We start from the raw sequence: 20,716 nt of genomic DNA on the forward strand, positions 1-20,716 counted from the left end.
GGGTTGTTGTGAAGGGCCGGTTGCGGGGCGGGGGCGGCCAGGGGGTCCCGGTCCGCTACTGCCGGGCCCCGCCGCCGCCAGCGTCCAGGCGATCGCCCGAGCCCCCACCGGCGCTCCCGTCCCGTGATGTTCGTCAGCGGTGAGGCCTCGTCCCCCGCCGCGCCGCCTCTCAGGAGAGTCTCGCCGTGACCGTGTTTGAGTGCCCGCCGGACGGCCGCGGCAGCCCCGGTGCACGGCCCGGCCGTAGGACGCGCTAGCGGAGCGGAGCCCGCCGGGAGGAGGAAGGCGCTGCCCGCCCCAGAGGCGCCGCGCTGAGCCATGGCTGTGGCCGTCACCACGAAGACGGCATGGAAGCTGCGTGAGTGGCGGGCGGGGGAGCCGCCCCGGCCGGGAGCGGGGAAGGGTGGGAGCCGCCTCATCCCTGCCCTGGAGATGGTGCCCCGGCCCTCTCTCTGCATTGCTGACTGGGATTTTTAACTCCTGGAAGTCCTGTTGGAAAACAGCGGCACAGTGAATCGCGTGGCCTTGTCAGTGCTGTTTTCAAAGGCTCTGCAGTGCTGAGCTGAGTGCCTGTCTGACCCCACATGACTCTGCTGTAGTACAAGAACAACGGAGGCAGTGAGGGATGGGGCACCTGCCAGGAAACACCCCTGGATGTACAGAGAGACCAGGGAATGAGAGGCTGGACAGCGGCCCCACAAAAAGGGATGTGGGGTTCCTGGTCGATGTCAAGTTGAAAATGAGTCACCAGTGTGCCCTGGTAGCCCAAAGGGCCGGCTGTGCCCTGGGGTGCGCTGAGGAAGGTGATGGTCCCACTCTGCTCTGCGCTGCTGCTGCCTCACCTCGAGTCCTGGGGGCAGGCACCACAGTTTGAGAAAGATTATAAAGCTTTTGGAGAGCATCCAAAGAAGGGCTGTGAATATGGTGAAGGGTCTAGAGGGGCAGCCATGCAAAGGAGTGGTTGAGCTCTCCTGACTTGTTCAGCCTGGAGGAGAGTGAGGGCAGAGCTTATCATGAGCTGCAGCTTCTTCTTGAGTGCGTTGGAGGGACAGCTCCAGGCTCTGCTGTCTGTGACCGGTGAAAGGACCTGAGCGAGCCTCTGGAGCTCTGCCAGGGGATGTTTAGGTTAAATATTAGGAAAAAGTTCTTCACCTTCACAGGAACAGGAGCAGGCTCTGCAGGGAGGTACTTAGAGCACCAAGCCTGCATTTGGCCAATGCTCTCAGGCAAAGGGAGGATTGTCCTGTGAAGGACAGGCAGGAGTAGGACTGGATCCTTGTGGGTCCCCTCCAACTCAGAATATTCTGTCATTCTACAGAAACTGCTCTTGAGAGCCAGGTTTTGATGGGGCATCAGGGAGAAGGCCTCAAACTTAGCCTCTAAGGGGTTTTCCTTCATTGGTGCTCACTTGCACAGAAGGTTCACTGAGCTCTCTGCTGCAGGAGAAATGAGGTGATCTTTGCAGGCCCTCTGTGTCCCACCCTCTTGAAATTGCTTTGCAAGGGACAGTAAAAATCTGCTGGCTTCATGTCCATTATTCTTCCTCTGAAGGAGCAGTAGACAGTTGCTGACTGTCAATTTCTGGCTGGTCACTGATGAGTTATTTCATTGAGGAATGCTTAGAAGCAATAGGATGTGACCAGTTGCTTTAGTCAGTGAGGGGCTCTGGAAACTGGCTGTCAGAAATAGTGTCCTTGGATGGTAACACATGAAGTCATCTGAGATTACTGACTTAGGAATTTTCTATGTTTCTGAGCAGAAAGCCAGTTTGCTGTTATCTTCCCATCCCTGAAACTCTAATTTCAGGAAGAGCTGGAAGTCTGTCCATCTCCATTTTCCATAGATGTGCAGAGGTTCTTGATCTTCACTTTTGCTGGCTGCTGCCCCATCTTAGCATCCTCTTTAGAGGGAAAAGCATTCTGAGTGTTAGGGATATTTCAGCAATGCTAACTAGGAGTTGAGTGTTACTGGGATGGTAGGTGATAGCTGGTGACAAGAACTTCATTAAATAAAAAAAATTGTGGGTTTAAGGGACTTTAGGGAGAGCAAACGAACCTTTCTGCCCAAGGCAGACATCATTTTATCACCTGGCTTTTAGGAACAGAGGGTTGGATGCTTCCACAATGACTTTTAAACTTCCAATATATTATTAAGAAGGAAGTCAAGACAGGAAGAAGCAGAGCTGCTGACACACTCATTTCAGCAGCAATGCTCAGCATCTGTCCTTGCAATTTTAACTAGTGACTTGGTCTAGTAATGCTGATTGTACTTTTGGTTACCTTATAGTCTGTGTATCCATACAGGCTTTGTTTTAGCAGTTTTATGTTGAAGTTTGGCCTTTCAACACAATGCAGGGGTATTTTCAGATTTGCCCTTCACATGTAATTTATGGTCCAGTCACCCTTGTAATTTGAAAGGTGTTTCTCCAGCCCAAGTGAAAGTTGCGCAGTTTTGCTTTCAGAAAAACACTCCTGAGAGTTTGAGATCAAAGTACCTGTAATTATTATTGCAGCCATCTAAAATCTTTTTTGGATTAGTGTTGCATGTGGAGTGATCACCTTGCTCCTCCCAGCAAAACACTGAGTGGAAACTGAATTGATGCTACCTGGCCTTTTTACAGACTCAGAGCCATTTTTACAGTTTCATAACTATTAGGAATGCAAATCCTGTGATGTTTCAAAGAAGAGAACAGTTAGATGAAGATATTGGTAAATGCGTCTGCCAAAAGCCCCTGACAAAATTCTGAATGAATTTAAAATTCCACTGTGAGATGTGTAAGCAAATATGCTAATTTTGCTTTTTTTTTGCCCCAAATTGGTTTCTTTATGATGAGGTTTCCCTTTGTTGCAGTGTCAGAGCATCCCCTCAGCTCCCAGTTTTTTAGCAGTCATTTAGCATCAATCAGATTTGTTATTTTCTGCCCATTTGGATGGATATTCACCCTCCTTTGTCACAGCTGCATGCCCTGCAGTGCTCAGTTTTGCCTGTGTTCCCTGGTGGGGATGTAGCAAAGTCTCTGCCAAAGCTCAGGGAAGGGAGCTCCACCTCTCCCACTGCTGAGTCTGGCTTTTTCCTGGGTAAGGTAACAAACTGTGCTGCTGCTCCTCTGCCAGTTCCTCTCAGGCTGGACTGTCTGCTGCTGCTCTCTAGAACAGGATTAGAGGACCTTTCACTAGATGCCTCTGGCTGCTGTGCATTACTGCAGGTAAAGTGCTTTGCTGCACTTGAGCAAATCTTTAAAAGCTCCTGAGCTGCTGAAAGTGAGAGAAGATGCTTTTTGTGAGCCATGTGAGCACTGGAGTTGTGAAACTTTGATCACCAAATGTTTTAGTGCAGCAGGAAGAGCCAAGAAGGACTGCTCAAAGCAAGATAATGGTGTGACTTCTTATCTGAGCAGTGGACTGCTGCAGCTTGCCCAGTGGAAACTGGAAAGTATTTCTGGAGAAAGAATTTTTTTTTAGGACTTTTGGAGGGATGAAAATTTTTATAACTGATCTCTAATGAGTGTTTGCTTTGTTTTGTGCAGAAGAGATCATGGCCCACAGCAGCAATGTGTCCTCAGTGGTCCTGGGAAAGGGCTCAGGCCGGATGCTGGCCACTGGAGGAGACGACTGTCGGGTCAACATATGGTCAGTCAGCAAGCCCAACTGCATCATGGTAAGGACAGGCCTGTTCTCAGCTTTTGGGGGTGGGAATATTAATTCTGAGGTTTGGAGGGTAGAGAATAAGGGGAAAGATTGTTGGGGTGGAGCCTGTGGGACTTTTGAATAGAGTTTGCCAACACAAAGCTGTGTAACCAGATTCTGGCTAAAGATAGGGACAGAGCTGGGTGCCTGGTGAGACCTCTGCTCTAGAGACATTGTGGGAATGCTTGAGCTGGACCAGTGCTTACTCACATAATAAATACTGTGCTTTATTATATTACCAGGCTACAAATAATTAAAGGAAGAGTTTTGTAAAAGAACAGATAGTTTTATAGTGCGGGCTACAGGGGCCAGTTTTATACCCTGGGGTTTGCAGTCACAGCAGATGCATTCCCACCTGTGCCACTGTCCCTAACTGTCACCATGAAGGTTGCCACAATAGTTTGCTGTAGGCTGGGGAGGAGTGACTCTGGTTGCAGTGGTTAGCAAGGGTAGGGTTACCCCAGCAGTGATCACTAAAGAGCACCATAAATACATATTTAACAGATATCTATCCTGAATCACTTTGAGTGGGTGTTGTGTAAAACCAGCTTTAGCACATCTCTTGTCATTTGTTTAATTAACAACATAATAATGTTGTGGTATCAAAGGTGTTACTCTAGCCAGTGTGAGCCTTGTGAGAAAAAAGGAAAGTCTGGTCAAAAAGGCTAAAAGGAGAATTTGTCCACTTTATTTTTCCATTCATTAAGTGTGTGAATGATCACCTTTAGCAGGGCTGTGCTTTTTGCATAGTGTAGTTAAGCAGTGTCTTTTCAGGCCCTTGGTGATGGCATGATTCAGTTTGAAACTGAACTATTGCCTTGCTAGAGAGGAAGGTTGAAGGACTAACTCTGTACCTTTCTGTGGTGGCAGAGCTGCACCTCTCCTGTGCTGTCTGGAACCACAGGCACTCAGAGCTGCTGTTTCTGAGAGGCAGCATCAAACTGAAGCTGCTTGTGCCATTCTTGTATATCAAAAGAATCTTGATTTTTGGGGTTGTCCTCTGAAGTTCCTTTTTAGTGTTTCTATTATAATGATTATGGATGTTTGTGTTGGGAAAGAGGGAGAAGAGGAACTTTTCAAGTAATATTGGGACTTGGTTTAAGTGTGAGCTCTAGTTCTCAGTAATGGCTGTTGCTACTGTGGATTTTGTAAAGGATTTCAATTGCACATGGATTCCTAAGAAAGCTCCATCAGAGCAGGCAGCTCCCAACTGGCATTCCCAGCCTCTGTATGTGTGTGGGAGGCACAGAGCTAGTGCAGCTATTTAAAAAGACATTTGAGGATGGACTAAAGCAGGTTGGCAAGCAGAAAGTCTGCAATGGTGGGATTTGTTTTCTAGAGCTAGTTTTAAATATTCTTGTGTTTTACTAAAATATAGACCTTTTTAAAATGCTGATGTAATTTGTAAGCTTTCAGGTGCTCAAGGATGAAAGGAACTTCATGTGAATTACTGCCTTATGCCTCAAGTCAGTACTTCAGTGTTAGCACCATGCTATCACTGTGACATCCATTGCTGGCAGCAACCTATGGCTTGGTGCTTGTGTGAAGTTTTCGAAGTAGCCCTGCTTTAGCTCTTGCTTTGATTTTGTAACTGGTTCATGACACTTACATGACCCATTTAGAGCAAACACGGTGGCATTGTGCTACCACAGCATAATTTGTGTGATGTAAGAATGTGTCAGCCTTGTCTGAGCACCTGCACCTGATGTTTAACTACCTGTGTCTCTGTTGATGCATCCTTTAAAACTTAGTCAGTGTGCCCCAGCAAGTGATTCCAAAGATAATGTGGGAATACAGCTGTGCTGTGCTGGGTGCAGGGATGGGTTTTAGAGAGCTCTGCCACCCTGGTGGCTGCTGAGCAAAAAGGATCATGGCACAGCCAGGTGGCCCCAGCTCATGGCTAAAGAGTTGCCCCTTGATTATGAACAGTGCCATGGTTTCTGTGGTTCCTGAGGGCAGCTGCTCACTGACACTGATGGTTTTCTCTGCAGAGCTTGACAGGTCACACAACCCCCATTGAGAGCCTGCAAGTGAACCCAAATGAGAAGCTCATTGTGGCAGGGTCCCGCTCAGGGTCCATTCGAGTTTGGGACCTGGAAGCTGCCAAAGGTATGTGCCCACGAGTCTGTGCTTCTGGTCATGCACACTTCTTGTGGAATGCTTATGTTTAATGCATATACCTTATACCTTAAATCAGAAGGTTCCTGATTTAAGAAGTAACAGGAGTCTGGTATTGCTTTCATCTTCATGTGCATCTCTTTTTTGCCCTTCTACTGAGCCTATAAAGCTGGGTATTCATGTTTGAGCAGAAATCTGGGCATGTTTTGGGGACACTGATCTGAGGAACTAGTTTCTATGGTTTTGACCTGAGTGTGTCAAAATCTAAATTCCAGATCAGTTTCCATGCATGTATAAATAGCTAGGCATACAGAATTTGTATTCAGTCTCAACTTAGAATTGTCAACCTTAATAAAATGATCCCAAACCAGATTTTAAGTTTATTAGGTTCTGCACAAATGCAGGAATCCTCTGCTTGTTGTCTTCTTGTTCTTAGATTCTAACTTTTTTCATCTAGCAAATTTTCTGCTGTCCTGCTCTTGCATGGCCATATAAATAGACAAAGACCTGATTTTTAATAAACTCTGAAAGCTATGAACTCATCAAGCTCTGATCCTTTAAAGGTCACTATTGAGTCATGCTTTATTTATTGCATTTTCCTCAAATCCTACAATGAGTTTGCAAAAGTACCATAAATCACTTGAGTGCATTCCAGGAGGAATACCAGAAAATGACTGAATATTTCTTATGGGTTACTACTACTTGTTCATAGAAGGGATGTGCAATGAAAATAGACTTACACTGGCTGAGCTAAGGAGGCAAACCACAGGCAGCATCAATAATGGAAATGATGTCATTCAGACAGTTAGAATCAGCTCAGTTATGGAAGAGTTTGGCTCTGCCCATGGGGAGTAGCTGATCTGGCTGCATTTATTAGAAGACCTGTGAGCCAGTGTCTGTGCAAATGACCACCCCAGCTCTGGCTCAAGAGCTAATTTCTGCCAGGGGAATCATCAGCTTGTTCCAGATGAGGGATGAGGGAAAGGGATTGCCCTTGTTATTATCTGAGCAGTTTTTCTTAGAGTTGAGCTCTGCATTTGTCACTGCTTGCTGAGATAGGGTGTACCAGTTCTACTGGTCCTTGCTGGTTTCCAGAATTACAGGGGTGTTACTTGATGACTTGCTGAAACACTGATGGTTTCTTTGTCTCCTGCTCCCTAAGCATCCATTTCCTGTCTTTGTGGGGATTCTGGCAAGGGGCAGTTGAAGGACTCCAGGGTGAATATTGGACCCTAAGAGGTGGTGCCTGGATGGGGTGCAGAGTCCTGGGAAAGGGTCTCACTTATAACTGCAAGGTGAATGCTGCAGGCAGTCAAGGCTGTTTCAGTTCACTTTCCAGCCAAAACTGTTCCTCCTCTGGCCCATTTTGCTGTCTATATAACAAATGGAAAGATGCATTGCCTGCCAGCTGCCTCATTTTCAGAATGGAGATGTTTGGAGTTCTGCCTGTAGTTTCCATACCTAAGGACAGGACTGTCATTAAGTTCATTGATCATGGGCTTTCTGTTGCTGTTTCTTTGCATTGCTGGGGTAAAGTCAGAGGCATTTCCACAAAATAATAATGTATATTTCAATAAAATAATGGTGGGAATAGTATGGCTTCCACATGGTGGCTTGTGGAAATGAACTATTAAATATTTTCCCCCTATTCCTTCTCTCTGCTCTGTCTCTCCTTTTCCCAGTTCTTCGTACCCTACCAGGTCACAAAGCGAATATCTGCAGCCTTCATTTCCATCCTTTTGGAAGCTTTGTGGCATCTGGCTCTTTGGACACCAACATTAAGGTAAAACCCAGCTTCCATCAGAGATTTCCCTCTCTACTTGCAGTGTCTTTGTTTTGAAGAGTGCCAGAACATGTTTTGTGTCAAGCTGTTGGTGGATGCTGCCCATCATCATTTCTGTGTGTGGGCAGGTGTGTTTGTGAGTGCTTGTGAAATCTGTGTGTGTATTTTCACAGCCAGCTCATGAATGTGACTCCTCTGCTGTGGAATGTGGCTCTGAGTAAGGTGCCTGGTGTCAGCAAGCACAGATGTCCTGCTTGCTGTGGATTTGTAGCTGCTTCCTCAGACTGTGTTTGACTGTCAGAGCTGAGCTGCTGTAGTAGGGGATACCTTCCAGGAGTGATTGTCACTTGGGGAGTTAGAAAATACCCCTAGGGCCTACAGGGCTTCAGCAGCCCATTCATTCTGCAGTATCTGTTAGCTTGGTGACACAGAGATCCCTTGTTCTGGCAGGACCCTTGAGCTCCCAACATACTGCTCTAAACATACAATTTGTTTGCTTTTCTTCCTTGTAGCTCTGGGATGTAAGAAGAAAAGGCTGTATCTTCACATTCAAGGTAAAATTTTTCATTAGGTTTGGCAAAGACGGGAGAAATATTTATTTTGAGGACTTGTGAGCAAACCTAAATGTGATCACGTACAATGAACTTCCTGGTTTTCCAGCATGAAAATAAATCTGTGTGATTTGTGAAGTGGCCTGGCAAACCTCAGCAGGCCTCTGCAAGCGAAATGGGAATATGAAGTGGATATTATAGGATATCAATGGGTATCCTTTGCTATGGTGTGGATAGCTTCAGTGGGGGATGGAGAACATCTGTGAGGGTTTCTTTATATTCTTAATGGTATTACCACTGCACTGAGATGGTTCTGTTTTTGGGACCTTTTTCTATCTGAAGAACTTGCTGTATATTAATTTCATGTAGAAACTAGAGACTAAGTGTCACAGCACTTCTATCTGACCATGTGTAAATCATAATTTAGAACTGATTCTTATTAGTGAAGCCAGATCTGTATTTACCATGCTTAAACTGATGGCATAAATGACTAAGTGAGAGAGATTACACACATTTAATGTGGCTGGGTGTAGTGTCTTGAGTACAGTGTTGTGTTCTGCAAGCTTTGAGCTCTGTAAAACACTTAATTGGTTTGGGGTTATTACATTGTATAGGATTGAAAGACAAAAGCCAGAATATTGTTGGCTTTCCTCATTTCAGGGTCACACAGAAGCCGTTCGGTGTCTCCGCTTCAGCCCTGATGGGAAATGGGTGGCCTCTGCTGCTGATGATCACACTGTAAAGGTAATTTATTGTGACACCTTCCTTATGTGCTTGTGGCACATGGGAATGCTGGGATTGTCTTTTTTCCAAGCATTACCAGCACTCACTCATAAATACCCTCAGTTCATTTGGCTGCTGGCTGAGCCCTGTGGGTTTGCAGAGATTGGTTTTCTTACGGGGATCCTGTCTGATGGCTCCCAACAGCCATGGAAGAGCTGCATGGGTTGAAATGCCCTTATCTAGCAGACACATTGGGAGAGACTATGCACAGAAAAATTAATGTTTTGATGGTAATAGAGTTGTGATACCTGAATGTTGGCCTCAGTAAACATTGTCAAATAAGTTGTCCACAGCACATTGCTTCACCAGACTAATTTCTGGCTCTGTTTGTGTTATACACATTACATATGATTATCAGTCTGAAAATTGCTGTCAGGACTGAGCAGAGCAAGAGGAGGAGATCTGGAAGGTGTTGACTGAAGTAGTGACTTCAGTTGTTTCATATGGAGTGTGGAGGAATGGAGATGAAGGACTGATATTATTTTCAGTTTCACATGAAATTAACTGATCAATTATTTCATGGTATTTTCGAGTGGAGAGTAGAGCACAGGAAGAAGGAATTGCTAAGGGATTCAGAGCTTTGGATTTTTATTTGTTAACTTTTGAGATACAGTCTGTGGGGACAGATGGAACTGCTATATTTTGTCTCAGTCTCTAAATATAAACCAGAAACTTCTAGGGGACAAGTTATGTGGAAAATAAAAGATAATGCAAAAAAAGACCCAAACAAAACAAAGCCTTAAATGATTTGGATGGTACTCTTTCCCTGATTATTGCCTTCTTTGACAGACTTGGGTCTGTTCTTGGAGGGGGAAGTGTTAGAAGGTTGCCAGTACAAGGAAATCCAAGGTGTATTGGAAATCTCTAGCATTTAATCTCTTCAAGAGTCTGTTCTTTCCTCCTTTCAGCTGTGGGATCTGACTGCTGGGAAGTTGATGTTTGAGTTTACAGGACACACTGGCCCAGTAAACGTTGTTGAATTCCATCCCAATGAGTACCTTCTGGCTTCTGGCAGCTCTGACAGGTACACAAGGGGAGGGAGAAAGAAGGGAAATGTATATGTCTGTTCCATTTCCTGATGCCCTTCCTTGTAAGAAGGGCATGTCAAGAGGAATGTCACTCAATTCAATCCTGCCATTGCAAGAGCCAGACATCTAGACAGCAGGACATGGCATCTGTGATGGGCAGAACATGGAGATCTTCCCTTCTCATCCAAAATTGATGGCACCTTCTGCCACACTAGAAACCAATGTGTAGCCCCAAGCCTCTCACAAATCCAGCTGACATCCTGTGTGAGCAGCAGGCAGCCCTGCTCAGCTGGCAGGGTGTTCTCTTAGCTCTGGGCTGGCTCTAAATGCCTGTCTGTGTCTAGAGCCTCTAAGTATCTCTGTCTGGATTCATGGATCTTAGCTAGACCAGCCTTCTGTGTAGGCTCACTGTATGTGCACAACAGCAAAAGTCATTCTGTTAGTGTTTTGTTTATAATCTGGATCCTCCTGTGATTTCTAGAACGATGAGCAATGAATTTTGTTGTGTTGTGTGTACAGGACTGTTAGGTTCTGGGACTTGGAGAAGTTTCAAGTTGTGAGCTGTATTGAAGAGGAGGCCACTCCTGTCAGGTACATTAAGTTCCTACTGAAATGTGCTCGGCAGAGACTAAAGGTGGGGTGAAGGGGGGGTTTCCTCAGAGAGAAACTTTACTGGGGAGAAGTTTGGGCTGCTGGAGATATTGCACAGGTGAACACCACATTGAAAGATTCATTGTTAGGAACAAAACTGAAGGTGTTCAGTGTAGTCAGAGATCCACAGGGACTGAGCAGGGTGGGAATGCTGTGCCTGATTCTCCTCCTGCCTTCCTCCCAGGTGTGTGCTCTTCAGCCCTGATGGCTGCTGCTTGTACAGTGGCTTCCAGGACTCGCTGCGAGTGTACGGCTGGGAGCCAGAGCGCTGTTTTGATGTGGTCTTGGTCAACTGGGGAAAAGTAGCTGACTTGTCTATCAGCAACAACCAGCTGGTAAGCCACTGCTCCTGAGGCAGGGTTAGGCAGCTGTGAAACACAAGATAAAATCCTGCTGCCTCCTTGCAGGCCTTCAGACCTGTAAGCTTGTGTCAGGGCTTGCAGCATGCCCAAAGGCTGTGTGCCTTGTGCTCCACTTTGTGTCTCTGGCTTCTGGAGGAAAGAGCTGGAGCTTAGTTTGACTAGTATTTAGAAGCTATGCTTGGCAAAAGTTTTGTCCAAGCCTTTCAAAATTGCTGGCAACTTCAGGTTGAAAAGTCTGCAGCACTGAACTGGGCAGTCCTCAAGCACAGTTGCTCAGGGTCACTCCATCGTGCCTGATCTCAAAAGGGCTGGTGTGCACCCCGCTCCTTGGTGAATTATCTTGATCTTTTGCCTCTGCAGATAGGAGTTTCCTTTGCACAAAGCACAGTCTCTTCCTTCGTTGTGGATCTCAACAGAGTCCCAAAGTCAGATTCTGTTCCTCAAGGGTTGATCAGGGACGACCAGCCTCTTGTGCCACCTACCCCCACAGGGTCCTCCCTTCGCCGCATCTATGACAGGCCCTCAACGAGCTGCAGCAAGCCACAAAGGTGAGGCAGTCTGCTGGCTTGTTGAGTTTCCAGACTTTAAGGAAATGTCCCAGGCACTCAGTGTTTTCTCTCTCTCTCTCTCTCTCTGACAATATGGCTTCCCCTGACAACAGCTCTTTTTCCACAGCAGAGTGAAGCACAACTCGGAGAGTGAGAGGCACAGTCCCAGCAGTGAAGATGACCGGGATGAGAAGGAATCAAAGGCTGAGATCCAGAACCAGGAGGATTACAAAGAGATCTTCCAGCCCAAGAATGCAATCTGTCAGTACCAGGGTTTATAGTGCTTTTGAGTAGTGTTCGTGTTTGAGGTTAGGGTGCTAAAGTGATTCTATAGAGCTGACCTTTGGCTTACTGTGAGAGAGGCTTCACCTGTGACAGGAGAGTTTAGAAAGCTTTTCTTTAATGTTCTGTGCTGGGACACTGATGCCAGATCATGTTGGTGAATGACTTAAAGGAGGCACCTTTACTAGGGTACAGTAATGTCTGTTTGAAGCCTGGCTCATAATCCAGAGTTTCATTGTAAATGTGCTGCCTTCCTATTCTGATTAGAGTGTTAAGGGAATTTTGTTAGCTTAGAATTTTGATATGTGTATCAAAATCAGCAGTCTTCGTTAAAGAAGGAAAGACAAAATGTTTTGTTAAAGCCAAGACTGTTTTTTAGGAGCATTGTACAGTGTCTGTATCTCATTTTTATGCAAATGATAAAAATGAGATACTCTTTAGGAGGAATTCATTGCATTATTTTTATTTACTTATATAAATCAACAACAGGAGGTGGATTTTGCCTAATATCATTTGTTGTGACGGTGCCTTGTCTCATGCTTCACACCTCTGCAGCAGCAGTGAACCACAGGGCTCAGTTTTGTCCCTTCTGTCCATGAAGGCTGAAAGCTTTTAGCTAAACTCAACAATAGTGTCAAGGTCCAAAAGAGATAACTCTGCTTGTTGTATCACTGATTACCCTCATGTGTGGAGTTGTTGGATATTCCTCTGCTCCAAGGTTGACTTACCACTTATCTGTAGCCTTGGATGCTCCTTCATTTGTTTATTATTTAAATCTTTTTCTGTAGGTCGAACTCCTCCTCGAACTGAGCCCTTTCCTGCCCCTCCTGAGGATGGTGAGTGTGGAAGTGACCCCTTGGTGGGGAAGGGGATAATGGCCCTCAAAAGAGGGAGAGCTGCCTGAAGGCAGAAATTACTCCTTGCAGTATAGCTAAACAGAACCTTTGCTCTCAACTCTTGAAAGTAACAATCAGTTTCTGCTTTCCCACTTCTCTCCCTCTTGGTAGAGCCTGGAACTGCAAAGGAAGCAGTGAAGCCCAGCCAAGCTGTGGATGTCCAGACCTCGCTGCCAAAGCAGGAGCTCGTACGTTCTGTGTGCTCTGTGAGGGATGTGCAGAGCTGGAGAATTTGTGATTTCTGCTCAGGCTGATCCCTCACTGCAGGGCAGTAAAAGTGCAGCTCCAGGCTTTGTGCTGCCAAATGTCTTGCCTTAGCAGTGAAACTAAGGCCAAGCCTCTGACAGTCTCTGTTGTTTGTTTGCTGCTTGTGCTTGCAGTGGTTCTTCTCCTTGCATCTCACAATTGGGGCACTCAGAGAATCAAGTGCCAGGTTTCTACCAGTGCTTGAACAGAGACTGTTTTGTTGCCAAAAGTGCAAGCAGCTGATGGGCCAGTATTCATTTTACTGGCTTCTTTAGAATTCTCCCTTAGCCTTCAGGCTGGCCACAGCCCATTGCCCTAATTTCAGATAACAATAACAGCACTTGGCACTTCTGCTGGGGCATCTTCGTGTTCTTTACAAACCTTAATTACATCGTGGTGTGTACCTGAGAGTCACTTTATTGCCTCTTAAATTATGCTAGCAATCTGCAGACTGCTTCTGTGTTAGGGCCCTGCTGTGAGAAGAAAGCAGGTCAGAAATAAAGGTCATCAGACTAGGGCCAAACTGTTCCTGCCAGAGCTTTTATCCCAATTTCTCCTGCAGCCCGATCCAGTCCAGAGGCCACTGAATCCCTCCTCAACTTCTTTGAGCAGAACAGAGCCATCAGTGATTCCTGCAGCCAGGAATGAGCCCATTGGCCTGAAGGCCTCTGACTTTCTCCCAGTAAGTGTCTCTGGACAATGTTTTCCTGCCAATGTCTGTGTTGGGTGGCATCAGAAATGGGGTGCCCCATTGTGATAGGTATGAACACAGAAGAGTTGAGCCCTGCTCTTAGCAAAGCAGAGAACAAGGGGTGAGACAGTGGTTCATTTAAAAAATCGATGTCTGCCATTACATGTACATAATAATTTCACAGCAATCTCTGCCTCTTGCATCTTGGAGGCTTCTTGGTCTCTCTTGGGGAGGGTATTCCCTTGTCCTGAAAAGGGGGAAAGACCAGAGCATCCTGATGGTGTCAAAATGTAAATGTGAGTAAAGGAATTAGTGGTTCTGTCATGGCTTGGGCAGGAAGCAAATTGAGAGTCTAATGAATTATGTAAGATTTATGCTTTGTGATAAAACTTGCAGTTCCCAGACAAGTGTTTCACATTAAAAAAATTGGGTTTGTGTGAAAACATTTCTTCATTAAAACATACTGGTTTTGAAAACTTACTTTAAATTCACCTTTTTTGAGAATTTTTCCAAAGCTTTAAACATGTTTGTGATTGATGTAGTGGAAATAGGAAAGAAGTAACTGAAATCAGAACAAATTGAGCATTTCCATTTCAAAAGGCTTTTACAACCATCTGCAAGGAAGTCAGTATTCACTGACAATCTCTGCACCAAAACTGGCTCTCACCTAGGCCAGAGAATGCTCCCACCCTACTCTGTTTGTGGTGTCTGTACTTGCAGGCTGTGAAGAACCAAAGCCAGACGGAGCTGGTGGATGAGGAGGCCATGTCCCAGATCAGGAAAGGCCACGAGACCATGTGTGTGGTGCTCACCAGCCGCCACAAGAACCTGGACGCCGTGCGCGCCGTCTGGAGCACCAGTGACATCAAGGCAAGCATGGGGACGTGCCTGAGGCTCCTGAGCAGCTCTCTCTGCTTCTCTGGGGCTGGCTCTGCCTCATACAAAACACAGGGTCTCACAGCTTTTGTCCCCAGGGATGCACCACAGAGTGCTGCAGCTGGATGGTCACAAAGAAACACACATGGCAAAGACTTCCCCATGAGAGAGTTCTCTTCCCTGGCCAATTTCATGTTTCCTCTACCTTGTTTTGGAAAAGCAGCACTAGATACTAATTTGCATTAGCCTAACCAGTTTGACCTCTGCAATAGATGGCTTTTTCTTCCCCTTTTCTCTCAGAACTCTCTGGACTCTGCAGTGGCAATCAATGATCTGTCTGTTGTCGTGGATCTCTTGAATATTGTCAACCAAAAAGCGTGAGTCCTGGATGGGGTCAGCCCCTGGGATGTGCAAGGGCTGCCTGGCTGGGAGTTGCCTTGTATCTGCCCTATGTCCAGTAGGCCATGGCAGTGTGAAAATGATGTGTTTGTAGTCACTTCTTCAAGCCTGCAGTGGCAGTAACTGCTGGAGTTATTTGAGGCCAAGGAAAATCAAAGTCTTGGGGCTTCATAAAGTGATTCTGCTTAGAGTCAAAGAAATATATCCGAACCTGCCACTTTCTCTCACGAGGGGGAGTCAGTGAACTTGCTGTCTGAACCTGAGTGTGTCTGTCTGGGCATTTGCCAGGAAGTCTTATTTATGTCAGCTTGGCTTTGTAAAGCCTCTCTCCAGTCTCAGGATATGTCCTTTTCCTTTCAGGTCTCTCTGGAAGCTGGATTTGTGTACCATAGTCCTGCCACAGATAGAAAAACTACTCCAAAGTAAATATGAAAGGTGAGGCCTCAAGAATATGGTGTGCATGAGGGACAGGGTGTAGGTAGTGATAAGGAAGCTGTGCTGGGTATTTTGTACCTGAAGGAAAATCCTTGGAAATCACCGTAGATACAGTCTCATGCTGATATGACACCTGTAAAAGAATGATGGAGTTGCCAGGTGTGTGTGGGAAAAGATACAGAAAGTATGCATGAGCAGGAAGAGCAGGATGGTGGGATTTGTCCTAGATTTTGGTTTAAGACAGCTCTGACAGCCAGGAGGGGGTCATGTAAAACAAATGGGCTTTGCACACTGCTGGGAGTGAAGCTGTCAGCCTGGGACGAGGAATGAAGTCCTGCAACAGCCCTGGGGACTCATCTGTAGGGGGAAAAATTACAGCCTGTCTTAGGATGCACTTTCTGCTCTTCCTTTCTTCTGGGAGAGAGGTTCCTGCCAGGTTCCCTTGGCAGGACATCTCTGCCCTTGAGCAGAGAGGTTGCCCTTGGGTAGGTTATGTGCCAGGACCTTTGCAACAGACTTGCTTTGTGAAAGCTTTGGAACTCAGATGTGTTGTTGGTACTTGGCTGTTGCTCTCCTTCCCTGGTTACAGGTGGTGGAATGAAGCTGGTTGGGGGCTGTGTGCTGGGGGACAGGAATGACATTCAAGGGGACCCAATTCTCTGTTTTTCAGTTACGTGCAGACTGGCTGCACCTCCCTGAAACTCATTCTCCAGAGATTCCTGCCACTCATCACAGACATCCTCGCTGCACCACCTTCTGTTGGAGTGGACATCAGCAGAGAGGAAAGGTGAGGCACACGCTGCTTTTGCTTCCTCCTGGCACCAGCCTTTCTCTTGGGTGAGCTTTGCCCTTGCCATCAGGGCTCTGATTCCAGACTGGACATGCCTTCCCTTTGTCTGCAAGCACCAATCCCTTGTGCTCAGAGGAAAAGGACTGCCTTTCCCTTTGCCTCTGTGCATTGAGTCATACCTAAACAAAGTATTGAGAGTAAAACCACCCTGTGGCTTTCCCCTCTGCCTCACAAGAAACGTGATTTGGTAGCCAGGCCCTGGATTTTGAGTTCATTCACAGGATAGCTCCTCTCTGGGAATTGGCTTTTGGAAAACAGCACTTCCTTTTTCCCTTGACTGTACTGCCAAAGGGGGAAGAGGGCTGAAATAGCCCTTATGTGGATGCTGTTCTCCTGTCTCATCAGGATGTGTGCTGAATGCCTGGTGTTTTTGCAGAGCTGTGCTCATATTTCAGCCTTTCCAGGCCATTTTCAGGGCTTTTCTCTCCTGCTTGAGTTGCCTCTCTGGCACTGCAGGAACTGCCACATGTCAGACAACTAGGGATTCATGCTGTGTCTGCTGTCATTTTTTTTTTCCAGGCTTCACAAATGCAAGTTGTGCTACAAGCAGCTGAAAAACATCAGCAACGTTGTCAAGAACAAGTCTGGGCTCAGCGGCCGCCATGGTAGTGCCTTTCGGGAACTGCTGCTCCTCATGGCTGTCCTGGACTAGCAGCCACCACCTCCTCATGTACAAATACAGGTGGCCAAGCTTCCCCTGCTCATGGTCTGGCTGGATTTCAGATCTCTCCGTGTGTCCGTCCTTTCCCCCTGCCCCTCTCCAGCACGGTAGGGAAGTGCAATCTGCCTGCCTGGTCGCCCAGCCAGCCCTGGTGCCTTAGGGGCTGGGTGGAGGACCCCATGGAGAGATGTGTGTGCTGTGGGAGGGGCCCTGGTGGGTGCAAGGCCCCACAGAGCCCTGTAGGGAAGCTGCTTCATTTCAGCTCTTCATCTCAGCATCCAGCTCTGGGCTGCTCTGTGTGCTGGCCTGTCCCTGCAGGAGGGCTCTGAGCCTGCTGTCACCCCTCCTTCCTGCTTGTGCTGTCGGTTCTTGCTGCCTGGCCCTGTGGGTCAGGACCCTGCTCTCGCTGTGCAGCTGCTGAGGACTGCAGGCACCGCCCCACAAACGCCTGCTGTGGGGTGATGCCTTTTCCATACAGAAGGGACTTCAACTGCCAGGGGGGACCAGACCCTTTGGCTTCATCTGACATGGGCAAGGACACTGTGCCACTGTGCTGGTGCATCTCAAGGACCTGAACCGAGAGATTTTCTCTTGGCTTCTCAGCCATCCCTGCTGGCACCCAGGGCTGCAGAGGAGCAGTGTCTTCAGACTGTCCTTGGACCTGTTAAAACATGTGACTTAAACAGGACTCGTCGTATGTGCTTGCCTTTGGGGGTGAGGATTTGGAAGGGTGGAGGAACAGAGGGACATGGACTGAGTTATGTCTTTCTACATCCACTGGACCATTCTTAGAGGTTTGTTTTTGGTTTTTTTTCCCCCAATAAATGTCTGTCAGAACCTTTCTGTCCCTCTTTCTTCTTTCCTCTGGGGAAAGAGGTTCCTCTTGGTGCTTTCCCTGCTCTTCCCAGCCTGTCTCCCATTTTATACACTGGAGCCTGTTCTCCAGGAATCTGTAACTTATAATGAATTTTATTAAAATATTTGTAATTTTTTTTTAAAGTTGTGTTAAATGCCTCAATCTCTTGAAGTGCTCTTCACCTTGGCATGGCTCCTGGCTGGGAGTGCCCAGGAAAAGCAGGGCTGTGTTCCCTGCCTGTCCCAGAGGAAGCTGACCATTCTCACCCTTCCTGCTGGGAGGCTGTGGTGAACAACAGGAGAGCCAGCACTTGCCAGTGGCTTGTGGAAATCCCGGGGGCAGTTTCGCTCTGCTGGGTTGTTCCCAGCCCAAGGAGCAGTGTCATCATTTAGGGCTCATCCTTCTCCCTGGCTGCACACAGATCTCCCTCTCCAGTGGATCTGGGCTGAGTGGCCATGAGCTCTGAGCCAGGGAGTGCCTTTGGAAGGCTGTTCTAGGGAGGTGGAGTGGGGCCATCAGGAAAGTTAAAGCCAGTCCCCACACTGCTGATGCTTCATCCAAACAATCAATTTTTGGGAACAAAGGGGAGTGCCTTCTCTGCTCCATGCCTCTGGAGGAGGTGGCTCCAAAAGTACAGCAAGAGGCCTTGGCACTGAGCCACTGCAGGACTGACGGTGAGTGCTGCCTGCTCCAGCACCAGGACACTCACAGGGTCTGTGTCCTCCTGCTCTGCAGCTGCTTCCTGCTTTATCTGGTGATAATCCCATGCCTGGACCCCCATGGGGTGTGAAAAGGCCCTGCCAGCCACCAGCCTATTGCTGGGATGTGGGGCAGTACAAGGTGGAGCACGACATGGGCACATTGGGACTCACTTTGGATTTAACCACTGCTCTCCCACTAATTGCAGGAGCTGATAGCTGCAAAATGGGGTGGGGACTGTGCTGCCATGCTGGCCCTGGGGGCAGCTGCAAGGAGAAGAATGTGAGGAGCTTGGGAGATGCTGGCAGAAGGGAAGAAGCACCCATCCCTCCTCAAGCAGAGTTCAAGAAAAAGCCAGTCCTCCTGTGCTGTGTTTAAGAGTTTATTTAAAATAAGTTTTGTTAAAAAACAGGGTATTTTTTAATTATTAAAATACATAGAAACATCTAATCTTACAAAAGGCTAAATTTATTTTTCCCTTTTTTGTTTTTAAATAGAATACGCCGTGGAAGTGCGAGAGGAGAGAGTGGTGGAAAGAGCCATCAGTGCATCCAGCAGGGGCTTGCAGCAGGAGGAAATGTACCCACAGGTGGCTCTTGAGAGGTCTAAGGGCAGTGTCATCCCCTCCCAACCACCATCCCCATACATAAGCCAAGAGGCTTTTGGACTGGAGGTTTGGGGTCTTTTTGTTTGTTTTCCACTACTTTTCCATTCCAAGACCATGTAAACAGGTATAAATATTTCAAACACTTTCGTCTCGACCACACTGTGATCTCTTGACAAGACAACTGGTAAATAACTTTACAATAGCTTCATTTGAGACTGCTCCATTGCCCCTGGTGCCAGGTACCACAGGCAGCCAGTGTGGGCCCTGGCAGCACTGGCACCATGAGGAACAGCAGCTCAGCTCATGCACAGCACCGGGGGCCTTCATGCAACAACAGGGCTTGAGAAACTCACAGGGAAGAGAGCTGCCGGGATTTTTTGTAGTTTAACTGGGAGGAAGTGCTGCTCTGAAAGACATTGGGCAGCTGCCCAGATGCAGTCTTGCAGGAGCTGTGGCCAGGATGGCCCTGTGGCAGTGGGAGAGGCAGGGCCAGGAACTGGTCTGGCTCTGTGCACCCCTTCCAGCTAGATCTCATTGTAAAAGCAAAACTGGAGAGATGGAGGGGAGCACCCAGCTGCTCCCTGCTCCAGCTAAAAACATCTGTCCAGCAAAAATAAACTCACAGAGCTGAGCATCGAGGGGGCAGATCTCTGCCCAGCACCACTGTCCCCGACCCTGAGAGGGGGGCATGGCTGCTGGGAGACCCTGACCCTGTGCTGCTCATTGTGAGAGGTGCCATCACCCTCTGGTCATGGGTCCTGGTGGCCAAGGGAACAGCACCAAATCCTTCATGTCTTCCAGCAGCCGTCTCTGTGTCACTGTGACGGGCTGGGTCCTGCAGCAGGTTGGATGCCATGGCTGGCACTCATCACAGGGGGATTGGCCTCAGCTTCCCTGAGGGGAGAGACGCATGGCTTACAGCAGGCAGGGGCACAGCCACCAGTGCCCCAGGCCTGTCTGGTGGCATTGTAGCAGGAGGTGGTGCCACAAGCATTCCCAGAACATCCCTGCACAGTCCAGCAGCCCTGCCCTGCATGGGGAGCGGGGTGAAAGCAGAGCCCTCCACCAGCACCGGCCGCAGGCACTCACCTGGCAGCCACAGCTGCCCCTAAGTCAGGCTGAAATCGAAGGGAAAGAGGTTCAGCCTGCTGGCATTGCCCTCCCCTTACCCCCACATAGCCATCACAGTGCCTTTGAACCAGGGCACTCTTGGGGAAGTGCTAACCATGGCTAATTAGCTATTAACTAATCAGCTGACTACAGAGCTGCTCACTCCCCACTGCAGGCTTTGCCATGGGCTGTTGGCTGGAGCCTCAGGGGACAGAGGGACCCTGTCTGGGCTCTCAAGGTGTCCCACCACCCACCTGAGGTGTGGAGCTTCCTGCGGATAGAGGCAGAGCGACTGGAGAGATGCCCTGGGCTGGGGGATGCGTGGCCCCGGCCTGCTGGTGCTGAGGAACCCGGCGAGTCACCCTGGGAGGAGAGGGGACACAGCCCCAGGGTCAGCCAGGCCAAGAGGGAAGGAATGGGGATGGGCTCGCAGGCAGATAGTGCATGCCTGGGTAGTGGTGTCCAAATGTTCTCAGGGGGTACCACGGGGCTGCTGCAAACAGCCAAGGTGGCAGCATTGGCTGGACACTGCAGTTTGGGGACAACCCACATCCCACCAGGTGATTGTCCCCAATGGGGGTGGCTCTACGGGGACATC

The 20,716-nt window shown here is 48.0% G+C and overlaps 2 protein-coding genes across 4 annotated transcripts in view; one reads left to right on the plus strand and one right to left on the minus strand.

Moving 5' to 3' along the window:
* KATNB1 (katanin regulatory subunit B1) lies at positions 1 to 19,133 on the plus strand. Of its 3 annotated transcripts, XR_009419340.1 has the most exons (20): positions 1 to 358; positions 3,527 to 3,657; positions 5,678 to 5,795; positions 7,487 to 7,587; positions 8,100 to 8,141; positions 8,799 to 8,882; positions 9,830 to 9,945; positions 10,469 to 10,540; positions 10,785 to 10,935; positions 11,323 to 11,510; positions 11,638 to 11,771; positions 12,581 to 12,628; positions 12,800 to 12,876; positions 13,497 to 13,616; positions 14,346 to 14,495; positions 14,802 to 14,878; positions 15,261 to 15,335; positions 16,006 to 16,122; positions 16,705 to 17,640; positions 18,899 to 19,133. XR_009419340.1 is itself a non-coding variant. In XM_059481381.1 (19 exons), the coding sequence occupies exons 1-19, from the start codon at positions 319 to 321 to the stop codon at positions 16,835 to 16,837; spliced, it is 1,974 nt and encodes a 657-aa protein (XP_059337364.1). In that variant the 5' UTR covers positions 1 to 318; the 3' UTR covers positions 16,838 to 17,689. The 3 variants fall into 3 exon arrangements, 2 of the variants coding, with proteins under 2 accessions (XP_059337364.1, XP_059337365.1); XM_059481381.1 differs by lacking the exon at positions 18,899 to 19,133 and having other exon boundaries at positions 16,705 to 17,689; XM_059481382.1 differs by lacking the exon at positions 18,899 to 19,133 and having other exon boundaries at positions 11,641 to 11,771; positions 16,705 to 17,689.
* The window catches only part of KIFC3 (kinesin family member C3), a 15,223-nt gene continuing 13,274 nt past the window's right edge, over positions 18,768 to 20,716 (minus strand). Inside the window, exons 19-20 of the mRNA XM_059481380.1 lie at positions 20,373 to 20,481; positions 18,768 to 19,902 (exon numbers count right to left, since the gene is read on the minus strand). Coding sequence (XP_059337363.1) covers positions 19,877 to 19,902; positions 20,373 to 20,481 — 135 coding nt within the window. The 3' untranslated portion in view covers positions 18,768 to 19,876. The remainder of the gene's footprint in view (positions 19,903 to 20,372; positions 20,482 to 20,716) is intronic.

The sequence above is a fragment of the Ammospiza nelsoni genome, chromosome 13 (genome assembly GCF_027579445.1).
Source record: "Ammospiza nelsoni isolate bAmmNel1 chromosome 13, bAmmNel1.pri, whole genome shotgun sequence".
Classification (NCBI taxonomy): domain Eukaryota; kingdom Metazoa; phylum Chordata; class Aves; order Passeriformes; family Passerellidae; genus Ammospiza; species Ammospiza nelsoni.